The 12,428-nt window shown below is 49.5% G+C and overlaps 1 protein-coding gene across 2 annotated transcripts in view; it reads right to left on the bottom strand.

The window, feature by feature from the left end:
* Positions 1-1,693: 1,693 nt before the first annotated feature.
* The window catches only part of GJC1 (gap junction protein gamma 1), a 38,308-nt gene continuing 27,573 nt past the window's right edge, over positions 1,694-12,428 (bottom strand). The window contains exons 2-4 of one of the 2 annotated variants that reach the window (XM_075443854.1): positions 7,633-7,746; positions 5,797-5,872; positions 1,694-5,663 (exon numbers count right to left, since the gene is read on the bottom strand). In XM_075443854.1, coding sequence (XP_075299969.1) covers positions 4,463-5,644 — 1,182 coding nt within the window. In that variant the 5' untranslated portion in view covers positions 5,645-5,663; positions 5,797-5,872; positions 7,633-7,746 and the 3' untranslated portion in view covers positions 1,694-4,462. The remainder of the gene's footprint in view (positions 5,664-5,796; positions 5,873-7,632; positions 7,747-12,428) is intronic. The other variant, XM_075443855.1, reaches the window with a different exon arrangement.

Raw genomic sequence — 12,428 nt, forward strand, 5'->3', positions numbered from 1 at the left:
CCAGTACGAAAGAAGCGGCGGTCTCCTCACCTTGCAGCAGAGGCAGGCACGGTGGGGCCGTCGGCCGGGAGCGCGGCTCGGTGCGCGGCGCTGCTGGAGCGCGGCTCAGGCACTGGGACAGACGCGGCACAGGAGCCCCGGGAGACGCTTGCTCCCGCCTGGCGCAGCAGCGGGGGCCACGCCACGCACCCGGGGCGTCCCGGACAGCGCCAGGCGTCTGCAGGGAGCAGCTGGACCGAGCCTGGGGCGACGGGAGATGACCCCGGCTTTGACGTCGGGGTGCTCTAATGCTGGCCCGTTCCTGAGCACAGGACCAAACACAGCCGTCACACGACGGCTTCTGTGAGACGATTCCCCACGGAACGGACCCCAGGCGAAGAGCGCTGCAGCCATACCCGTCTTCTTCAGCTACGGTTAAACGCCTGGGGCATTTCAGAATTTCTTGTTGCAAATTTGTTGTGATACGAAGGCTTCTGCTCTCTGGAACACTTCAGCACGCGCTCAGCTGGCTGCCCGCAGCCGCTGCGTCGACTCACGCAGCGACCATCGCACGCTGGAAGACAGCGGCGAGGCTCAGTGTCCTCCGGAGCGGCCGAGGCGAGGCAGCAGGAGCCCAGGCCCCGCCGCGCCTCCCCGGTTATCCCCGTGCCGCAACGTGTGCTGCGCGGCTCCAGCCGGCGTCACGCTGCCCGGGCACGCAGCCGGCGACCCCCGCTGCGCTGCGCAGCCCACGGGGAGCGTGGGACCCCAGGTAATCCGGCAGCTGGGAGAACACAGACAGCCATGGCCGCTGGCTCCCGCCTCGGGCACCGTCACCGACTTCCGTCGCGACCGCCCTGGCCAGGGCTCGGGACGCAGCGTGCTCTGCCGGCGGGAGCAGCGCTGCCCGGGTCTGCACAGCTGCTTTGGATTTGCACTCTGGACAAACAGCTTGTTATCCCAAGCCCACACCACCGACCGCATCTCGCTCCTCGCTGTCTCTCAGCTGCGTGACACGGCAAACCGCTCCATGCCTCCTTGGACGTATTTCCAATTTTGAGGCCAAACTCGCAACGAGGGGAAAGCACGGGACACTCACAAACGCCATCTTTTGTGACGGCAAACAGACGGGCATCCAGCTGCAAGTTTCAAAGGGAGCCGGGCCGCCAGCTCCCGTCTGTTCCTCCGAGAGCCGCAGCTGAATTAGGCCAGCAACCGCTGCACAGCTCCCTGCACAGGATCCGCGTGCTCACCCACACGCACAGACGCAGCCAGCCGTGTTTCCTGAAGCGCTGCCCTTCCCACGGCCTGACTTCCAGGGTTGGCGGGTTTTTCTTTCTCTAACGCAATTGTTCTTGTCCCTGAAGAGCAGCGCGGACGCAGAACGGCACGCTCAGTTTCTAACCGGCTCGCTCTTTCGCTAATCAAGGCCCAAGCTATAGGAGTTCCAAGCTGTGGCTCTGAGGCGAATCATGAGAACACCCCTCTCCCTCCCTCCCACACTCGGAGCATCTTCTGCTGCTGGAAAGAAGGAGCCACCTCACTCAGACTGGAGCAATCCACTGGATTTCACAGATTTTTTTCTTTTTTTCCAAACCGCATCCAAAACCAGAGACTGACAACACAAACCCAAGTTACACTCAGTGCTTTTTGTCCAGAAGTCCCTTCTGAACGTTTATTTCGGAATGGCCTACATTAAGCCAAAGCAAGAGAGCATTTTAAAGTAATGCAGGTATCATTTCTTCAAAAGGAAAAATTGAGCCCGCTGCTTTGAAACTGAACAGAGTCACAGACATGAACGTTCAGAGCTTCGACAGACACCCTCCACTAGTAACACACACTCAGTCTCAAAGAAAACACGCACTTTATATACAATTAAAATGAAAAGAAAAAACCAGTAACAGAAACAGCTTCATCACTTTGCATTTTCGGAATGAATTCAGTGCTGGGGTTGGAATGTTCTCCACCCTGTGCTCACCGCCGGGAGTGCTGACCGTGGGGACAGCAGCTCACAGGACTGGCCTGAGACGGCAGCTTTACGCGGGTGACGGTTTAGATCGTTGATTGGGAAAGGGCTCACACAAACCGCGGGCGAAGCCGCTGTCACGAACTGATTTCGCTCTAAGCCATTAATAAGAAATCGCTGCCGTTTGCACAGAGAGCAGCAAGGGGAAAGGATCTGCCCTTCCTGCCACTCGGCTGGCGAAAGGCTGTTCCGGACCCCCCGCGAGGCGTTAAGAGCAACGCAGCCCTCCGGGGAGGCCGAGCAGCACACCGCAGCGCGGCGGCAGACACCGAGTGGATCGCAGCCGCGCACCTCCGTGCACCTCCACGCGCCAAGCGTGCGTCCCTAGCACCTTCAGGCAACGTGTTTGCCACCCGGCTTCTCCACCACACTCGCAGCTTTCTGCGGGCAGCGGCCCTCTGCCCGTCCTCAGGCAGCCTGCTTCTCTTCAGGCTCCTGCTTAATTAGAGCAGCGCTATTAATAAACTCGCCCCGCGCAGCCAGTCCCATCTCACCGGCTAGCTGTCCCTGCCCGGGCTCACTGCGTCACCCGACGACACCAGCCTCAAGCCTCTCTGTGTGACAGTCAGGGGTGGCTCCTGTCCCGGCGCAGGGGCCAGGAGCCGCTGCTAAACAGAGAGCCCGAAAGCCAGCTCGCTGCCAGACGCCGCTGCTGCAGGGGACGCGGCGCTGACCTCGCGCTGGGCTCGCTGGCCTCTCCCTCCAGCAGGGCTGAGAGACAGCTGGGCTCTGCGCCGGGACTGCCTGCTGCCCCAGAGTGACCACAGACTGGAAACAGGCCACCAAAACACCTATTCCCAGCAAGTGCTTGGGCAGAGGGTAACTCCCCGCCTGCGCTCCTCTCCCCTTAGTTTCAATTCAAGGTAAAGCCTGCGCCGGGGGCTCAGCGGGACAGGAACGGAGCAGGGGTCTACCTGTGTCTCCCAGGGAGCCCGACTTCTCCACCCTGCTCCCGACCAGGCTGCAACACGGGCACTAAGGACGGAGGTAGCCTCGAAACACAACAGCCCCGGTCGAAACAGGCCCCCAAATACGTTAAAACGCACAAAAACCTAGCAAAAAAAAAAAAAAAAGAGCGCGGAGCAAGGTCCAGAACACATTATAAATAGGAGCAGAAAGCATACAGATTTATCAGCATCTCTCCAACATGAATGTGCGTCCTTGCCAAAAAGACATCGCCAAAGGCAGTAAATACTGCATTCTCCTTTTTCTAATTATAAATTCAAGTTTAATGCCAAAACCACAGACTGCCAAATCTGACTGGTCTCTCAAGCAGAAATCTAAATTACAGATATTGTTCTGTCTGCACTAAATTCCTCAGACATAATGGAAGGAAGAGGGGTCTGGAATAAGGCAATATCACTGATATTCAGCAAGGGCTTTGTAAAAACTCTTACTGACAGCTCCTGTGTCCTGGCGGGGGGAGGAAGGTTATTCCTCGAGTGCAATGCACGGAGAAATAAAATTACCATGACGCCATCTACCCGGATTACTCTGGAGGAGACAGAAATCTTATCCAAAAGGTATTGTAACTACCTCCTGCCCTTGGGGAGCGGGGCCTTACGTAACCACAGACCTCAGAAACATCCATTTCCATAGATATCACATAAACATGTGGAATTACTGAATCCAGTAATTTCTATTTACTTTTCTGGGAGGATCTTTCACAAGAGTTTGAAGCCTCTCTTCCCTCCTGTTGCACAAAGCTTGCAGGGAGGTCGGAGCGCTGCCCGCGTTACGGCTGGCACTCTGAACACAAGCACTCTCACACATCAACATTTTTCCTGTAAATAACTTTCCATAGGGCAAAAAACCCCTGTAGCATGTAACAGCCATAGCACGACACTTCCATTTTGTAAGCAGCACACCATTCTTGTAAAAGACAGGCTCAAGAGCACCACTAACAGCTGTTTTCCAAACCTTTGCCCGCTCTGCTGCGCAGTGACTGGCACCCGTGGCTGCCTGGGTGACCCCAGACTCCTCCGCGCTGTCTGCAATGGTCAAGGCACTTGTGAAACGCAGCATCGGAAGTTTTACGTTGAAAACAAGGAAGAACGACGACCAAACGGCAGACTACAGCAACAAAACTAGCAAAATGCTAACAGCTACCCATTGCTTTCTCCTCATTAATATAAAAAAGTGTAACGTCAGAGATCCAGTGTACAAATACAAAAACTTGTGCATAATAAATGTACTATAGTACTGTACATACAGCATAAACCGTTCAATGAGAATGATTTAAATACACTTATTTGTCTCCTGACTCGGAAGACAGAAGAATAAAGTTCTATAATCCTAGAATATGCGTACAAACCCTTTCTGAGAGGTTGGATCACTAGCCAACGGTATCCCTGAAATAAACAGTGTCAAATATTTACTTAATGGAAGCCATTATTCAAGGGGTTGCTGGTTATGATAAACTGGGACAAAAACCACAAGATATAAACTCAGCCAACATTAAATCCAAAGAGAGTTCTTCCCGTCTCCTGACTTGCTACTGGCACTGCTTTTGTGTGAGCTGGCTTTGGATTTCTTCTCTCTGGAAGTGCTGGGGTTGTTTTGGTTGTTGTAAGTCTGGATCGCGAGGTCCAGGCGCTCCTGAGCCACTTTAATTTCCCTCTGCAGATTTTCCAGGTCGGCAGGAATGTTTTCCTCGTTGCTCCCATACTGCTGTTCCTGAGCTATGTTGGCTTTGTTCTGCTTGTAGGCCATCTTGGCGTTGGACAGTTCAGTGTACTGCATTTGCTCCGGCCTGACCGCGATGTTGTAGCCAGGAGGAGCAGACGGCGTATTCCAAGTGAAAGGGTAGTTACAGGTACCAGAGTCTTCCAGCTCTCTTCTCTTGCTGTTCAGCGTGTCCCGGATTGTGCCAAAGCCCAAATGGAGCAGCTCCCAGACGTTCAGCAGTAAGCACATACAGCTCACCCCATACATTATCAGCAGGAAAATGGTCTTCTCGGTTGGCCTTGAAATGAAACAGTCGATCTTGTGCGGGCACGGCTTCCTGCTGCACACAAACACGGGGCTGACCGCGAAGCCATACAAAAAATACTGACCCATGAGAAAGCCGATTTCGAATGTAGTCCTGGCCAGAAGCTGCAGGACATAAATCTTCATGAGCCCATCTTCACTGATTCGCCGCCTGCCATCATGCTTTGCTTTGGCAGGGGGCTGCTGCTCTTTATTCTCCCGTTCGCTCTCCAGCTCTATTTCTGGGTACATCATCGGGTCTTCCTCGTGCTCCTCCTCAGCCTCCTCCAAGCCACGGTGTTGTTTCCAGCGCATGGAAAAGCTTTTGCTTCTGATTCTTCTGTCGGCTTCGCTGTGTTCCACCATCCGGGCAATTTTATGAATCGCGTAGCCTAAATACATCACAGACGGGGTGGTGACCAGAATGATCTGAAAGACCCAAAACCTCACGTGCGAAAGAGGAGCGAAAGCATCGTAACAGACATTCTCACAGCCAGGCTGCTCCGTGTTGCACACAAACTTGCTTTGCTCATCGTAATAAATGGACTCTCCTCCCACAGCCGTCAGGACAATCCGAAATACAATCAACACTGTCAGCCAGATTTTGCCAACAAAGGTTGAGTGATTGTGGATCTCCTCTAACAGACGGATCAGAAAACTCCAACTCATGGTGGTCAAATAGTTTTATCTAAAAAACAAACAAAACCCCCAAATACTCATGAGTTGATCAGCTTCAGCCTGAACAGTGCAAACATCGAACCAAGAGAGTCCGAAAACTCCAGAATTTTACAACCAACACACAACCATGTCTGTAGCGTCACCTGTTATCGGGAAACTCCAGCTGCCAGAATCCGCTTGAAGCTCCTACGTCTCCTCCGCAGGCTTTTGAGAAGTCCGCTACAAAAAAAGAGCAGCCATTAACTGCCATTGCACAAACAGAACGCGCTGCCAAAGCTACGCCCGAGCAGCAGAGAAACTCGCGGCGCTCTCTATCTCAAATGTTAATAGAAACATTTACACTTCAGGCTGAAGCCTCCAAAACACAGTGAATCGAAAGCTAAGCTCCCGCAAAATTTTATGGGCGCTGCTGGCTGCGCCCCAGCGCTAACAGCACGATTTATTTTAACTGCGCGGGGCCGGCCAAGCCTCGTTCAAGCCTGAGCTAGTGATCTTGGCCTTGACCACAGCCCACAAACCGCTCTCTCCACGGGGTCACGCCAGTTGTCTCGAGACAGCAACGAATCGCCCAGCCCAAATCTGAGAAACGGGCAACTGCGATTGCCCCTGCTCTGAAGACAGGACAGCCTGAGAGAGGGGCTGGCCCGAGCAGTGCCGCGCTGCAGGCCCAGGCTACAGAGGCTGCGACCGAAGGAACAGCCGACTCCTAACCTGGTGCTCAAACTGTTCCACGGACTGGGGTCAGTCCCTTCGGGAGGCCAAACATCTCCCTTCTGGGGGCAGAAAACACTGGAGTATGTATCTGCAGTGTTACTGGGAGAGGAAACTCCAGTTTAAAAAAGTTATCTGTCAAAGAGTTTAGAAGGGATATTAGACAGAAACCAATATAAATTTGCAATCCTAACAGTAAAAAGGAAAGATCAGTGTAAACTCCTGGCTGGCAACACCGCGAAGTGTAACAACGAACAACACCCAGCGACGCTCCAGGCCCACCCGGAGCTCTGCGGAGTAAAAGCGGTACAAACGCTGCGCACAGCGAGAACTGCTGGACGCTGCTCTAGCACGGGGCATCAGACATCTTTCAGCCCTCCGAAGATGGCCAAGATTACTTTGTCATGCACCACGAACAGAAATTTTTACATCAGAGCAACATTTGGTGAAAGATGCTAAAACCGGAATTGGACAAAATCTCCAGCACTCTGACCTTAAAAGTGATTTATTCTTAACCTGGAGAAATTCCAGGAGGCTGGAAGAAAATTAGTATTTGCAACTATTCAACTTCTTCCACATAACTACAGAGCTGTTCACAAGCAAAATCATGACATTTGAGGGGATGCAATCGATACAGAATTAAAGGATACAAACGTAATCCCCTTCTGGAGAAATTCAGTGTTCCACTGAAAAGGCAACAGCACCCAGATAACGGAGATGGGCTGTGGAGGACATCTGATTTATTACTTCAGGACAGTGTGAGAAAAAAATAGTGCAAGAAAGTATTAAAAAAGCACACACTGGGTGGATTAAAAGTTACAAAGGTCTTGACAAATGATTCCCACATCAGACCCAAGAGCAACTACGTGTAATTGCAGCCAGCTCTGCAAAGAGCAGGAACAGGCCCGGCATCCAGGCTGGGTTCTCCCCAGACTTGACCAGAAAACGGCTGCTGACAAAACCTGCAGAAGGCCCAGCAGTTTGCAGGCCGAGCAATGAAGATGAGAGCAGCCAGTGCTGCAGAAAACCAGACTGCTCGAGAGGCTGAGTCCCCTGAAACAAACCCACCGCTGTAAGCCAGCTCCAGGCAAAGCCAGCAGCTGAGGAGAAGAACAGCGGTCTTTTTCTGCAGGAGAGGGCAGTTGCTCTGGCCATAGGGAAGGGAGTGAGGGTCCTAACGAACGAGCGTCTCGACCAGAGCTGGTGATACAGCAGAGATGATTGATGGCTGTGTGACACGCAAACAGGAGCAAGGAGGGTGATCTTACCTCCTCGTTAGCAAGACAGCACTCAACACCCGTGTCTGCATCCTTCAGCAGTTGCTTAGACATCAGAGAGTGAATGTGTTGGTCTCAAAACCAGCTGAAGAACGGGGAAGATGCCTAAAAGTGAGAGATTTAGAGAGTTCAATTTGTTTAGCTGGGAAACATGGGAAGAAAACGAAGGATCACCGGTGAATCACTTCATCTGTCAGCTGAGCATGCCATCAATCCAAGATCTTCTTTCTGCGTGCCCAGGCCATCTTTAAGCCGCAGACAGAACCGGCTGAATCAACACGTTTTTACCAGGAAAGCAGGCCAGAGGGTTCCAGCCCAGCGCAGCGCCCCGCTCTGAACCCCCACTCCAGAAAGGCACCCGAGCACAGCGCTGCAACCCCGAGCTCGGCATTAGTGGGACGACAGACCCTGCTTCAGACCCCCACGCATTCCCCATCTCATCAGGAGACAAAATGGGTGGCAGAGCAAGCGCGGGGCACTCCAGGCACCCAACGAGTCTCCGTGCTGATAACTGTAAATGTGACAAATGTAACATGTAGGGGATGTTATCACTTCAGGTGGTCAGAAACAAGTCTTGGCTCTTTGTGAATAATTGGGAAGGTTGCAAGACAAGGGACTCCTGAATAATCCGTTTAAGCGCCTGGGCCTTGGGAGAACAGGGATGCAAACTACAGAGATAAGGAGGCTGCAGGATAATCTGAAGACCCCCGCCGAGAGACACCAAACAAACATGTGCGATGGACATTATCACATATTAATAAATTCTTGGAAAAGCCATTACTATGATAAACATTTCTTGGAAATGTAATGAATATGTATGTTAACACAGCATAAATACCTAGTAACTGTGTCTCTTCGGGGCACACGTTTGGAGGAGAGATCCCCCGTGTGCCCAGTGCTGTAATAAAGAATACCTGCTTCATAGTCTGCCGACTACTGAGTCTTCAACTCCGGATTTTCACGGCATCATTTCTGGCACCCCAGATGGGACCCACTCTGCTGGGCTGCAGGACCCGCTGAGAACAGGACTCCCTAGGGTACCCCCGGGAGTTCCCAGAGGGACTCCTCGCCTCACTCGGATCACTGCGGGACCAGACAAGGACCATCTAAACGAGTAAAGGTATTCTTTTTTTTTCCTTTCTTTCTCTGTTTTGGTATGTGAGACCGGTCATTTGGAGAGTTCTCACAAGTCGTAGGAGACGTCCTACGCTGACGCTGTACACCAGGCTACTAGTGCCTGAGGGTGTACGTCTTGGTACGTTGGTGCAGGCACGGGTTGTGCTTTGCACTTCTGTAATAACGTGCTTTTGGTATTGGTACACTTAGGAAACCCGCTTAAGTTGTACTTCTGGCGATACGGATTTGTTGGTATTGAACTCGGATATCGGATATCTCGGATACTGGCTTGTTAACGTACCCATCAGGCATCGTAAAACCAAAAAAAAAAAACCAAACCAAAAAAAAAAACCTTGCACGGTGAACCTCTTTTCTCCTGACCAGAATATTAATTGTGACATTTTTGGAACATGGTCAGAGCGGGACAGAAGGGGACGACAGATTAAAATTGTTAAGATAAAGACTAACAGAAGTACAGAATCAACAAAGTAAAATGGGGGACAGCAAAGCAGTGGTATTTTAAAGAAAAGCCCCTTAGGATGTACTCTAGCACATTGGAAAGCTTGTGTGACTGTGTATGAAGCCTCTGTGTGAAAGACAAATAAGTCAAAAAAAAAAAAAAAAAAAGGAGGAAAAAAATAGGAAAAAAACGTTTGGTATGTTCTGCTGATTTCCGGTTTTTGACTTGGGACTGTTGTATTTGAACTCTGATTCATCGGGGCCGTGGTTTCTGATTTCTTAAGTATCAGTGCAGGGTCTTCCCGTGGGGGGGATTTTGAGAGTCTCTCCCAGGATCTAGATGGCAACATTGGGAAAAGTAGGGGGAGACCCCTCACTTGACAACATCTTAATAATGTATGGGGTTTGGTTTGCTTAAAGAAAATCGGCATGATTTAGGAATTGAATTGGGAATTTGGGGATAGGTTTTAAAATACTTAGAAGTTGGTACATATTGTGGGGTTACAAGTTCTCTAGTTATTTGGCATTGATCGATCATTTAGGGACTCTGGTTTTGGGGTATGTATTCAATATACTGTATATATTGTTTTGAAAGAGCTCTATGTATATAAGCATGTTAACTGAAGTGGTTTGCCTGTATATATTGTTGTACTTGGGTGATACAGCTCGTGAACAGAAGGATTTTAAAAGATCACTTCTAGGTTGTGTGTGTGTGTGTGTGTGTGTGTTGTGTTAACCGATTGGTGGAGAAGTTGAGAAGTTATTTTATTGTAACAGGAGCTTCGGAGGGAGGTGATGCCCTCACAAACAATTAATTGAATTATGATATGTTGTTAGAATTGATGCGGTTTTGTGGACAGTTAAAAAGTATTGGAGATGAAAAGTTTCACGCGGTATTGAAAAGAAAAAAAAAAACAATCCAAAGGAAAACCCCTCTGGATTTTACAGAGGCTTGTGTAAAGTGATTAGAACAGAAAGGTATCAAGTTACAAGCTGCTTTGCTAGCTGCTGCTCTAAATGAAGAGAAAAAAAAAGAAGCAAAGTTCTTAGAAGTTAAGCAACAGAAAAACGAAATAAAAAAGAGGGGAAACAAGGTAACTTTTTACAGTATGGACTACTAGTGGAGTGTGAATCAGAACACAATACTCCTCTGTTACCAATAAAAAAAAAAAACAGGTGGAACTTATTGGGTAGTACAGGATTTAAGAGAAGTGAATAAGATTGTTAGGGGCATACACCCTGTGGTAGCAAGTATGGTTTACGGTATTGGATTTAAATGATGCATTCTTCTGTCTGCCTTTAGCCAAAGAGAGTCTGAATTTATTTGCATTTGAGTGGGAAAATCCTACCACGGGTAGAAAAACCCAGCTTGCCTGGACAGTGTTACCCCAAGGTTTTAAGAACAGCCCAACGATCTTTGGAAATCAACTAGCACGAGAACTTGAAGCATGGAACCCGCCCTCCAGAGATGGAACCCTTTTACAGCATGTAGATGACATTAATAGCAACTGAAACAAAACCTGACTGTATACAGTAGACTATCAGTTTGTTAAAGTTTTTGAGATTAAATGGGTATCAAGTCTCTCAACAGAAAACTCAGATGGTGCGGCAACAGGTAACCTACGTTGGATGCAAGCTGTCTGGACCAGAACAGAATGAAGCCATCTGCAGGACTCCCCTCCGTCAGACGATGAAAGAGCTCAGGACCTTTCTGGGACTGACAGGTTGGTGCTGGTTATGAATTTATAATTACGGAATAATAGTGAGACCCTTATGTGAACTTTTGAAAAACAACCCCACCCGACTGATCTGGTCCAAAGAAGCTCAAAACGCATTTCAGACACTTAAGCAAGATCTAACGAAGGCCCCGGCTCTGGGCCTGCCTGATGTTACTAAACGCTTCCGGCTGTTTTCTTATGAGAGACAAGGCATAGCTCGGGATCCTAGCTCAACGGCTGGGACCCTACAAAAGAGCTGTGGCCTGTTTTGCTAAACAGCTGGATGGGGGAAGCAAAGGATGGCCAGGATGTCTGCAAGCTGTGGCGGCGGTGGTCTCGAAGCCTGAAAATTCACCTTGGACCAAAAGATCACAGTACCGATCTCCCACAGAGTATCAGCTGTACTGCAACAAAAAGGGAACCACTGGCTTTCCCCATCCCAATTTCCACGATACCAGGCCATTCTAATTGAATCAGAGAATATTAATATTGTAGTAACTAATATTACGAACCCAGCTTCTTTCCTCAGCGGATCAGTCTCTGAACCATCGGTACATGATTGCTTAGAAACCATAGAGACTGTGTACTCCAGCAGACCAGATCTGAAAGAGGAACCCCTGGAAGATGCACAGGACTCCTGGTTCACGGATGGAAGCAGCATTGTCGGACAAGGTATTCGAAAGTCCAGGTATGCGGTGACAACAGCAGACGAAGTAGTTTAGTCTCAATCACTACCTGCTGGAACATCAGCTCAAAAGGCTGAAGCCATTGCCCTAACTAGGCCTCTGGAGTTAGCAAAAGGAAAAAGATAAATATATGGACAGATTCCAAATATGCCTTTGGAGTTGTCCACGCTCATGGGACAATTTGGAAGGAGCGAGGACTACTAACTGCGCAAGGGAAGCAGATTAAATATGCTGAGGAAATCCTTCGACTATTAGAAGCTGTTCAGCTACCAGCAAAAGTTGCCATCGTGCACTGCCGAGGGCACCCGAAGGGTGACACTGACCAGGAAAGAGGTAACAGGTTGGCTGACTCTGAAGCTAATCAGGCAGCAGAGAGAATGCAAGAGATTTTAGCCTTAATTCCAGATAACAGAAATAGAAACCTGAGTGACCAAGAAAATGTTGAGTATTCTAAAGCTGATGAAGAATTAATAGAGGGATTAGGAGGACAAATTCCATCCCAGGGGTGGGACTATTGAAGTGATGGCAGAATTATAATCCCTGCTAAACAGATATGGGCGGTGGTTAAAGAAGAACACAATAGGACACACTGGGGAGCGGACTCCCTGTATAAATTTTTAAATCAGAAATTAATAGGGAAAAATTTGTATACTACAGTCCAACAAGTAACCCAACAGTGTAAAACATGTTTAAAAATAACCCCAAAACAGGTAACCGGGTACAGTTAGGAAGTATTGGAAAAGGAAGTGTACTGGGAGACCATTGGCAAATTGATTTCTCTGAACTTCCAAGAAAAGGAGGGTACAGG

Source organism: Opisthocomus hoazin, chromosome 26 (assembly GCF_030867145.1).
Source record: "Opisthocomus hoazin isolate bOpiHoa1 chromosome 26, bOpiHoa1.hap1, whole genome shotgun sequence".
Lineage (NCBI taxonomy): Eukaryota > Metazoa > Chordata > Aves > Opisthocomiformes > Opisthocomidae > Opisthocomus > Opisthocomus hoazin.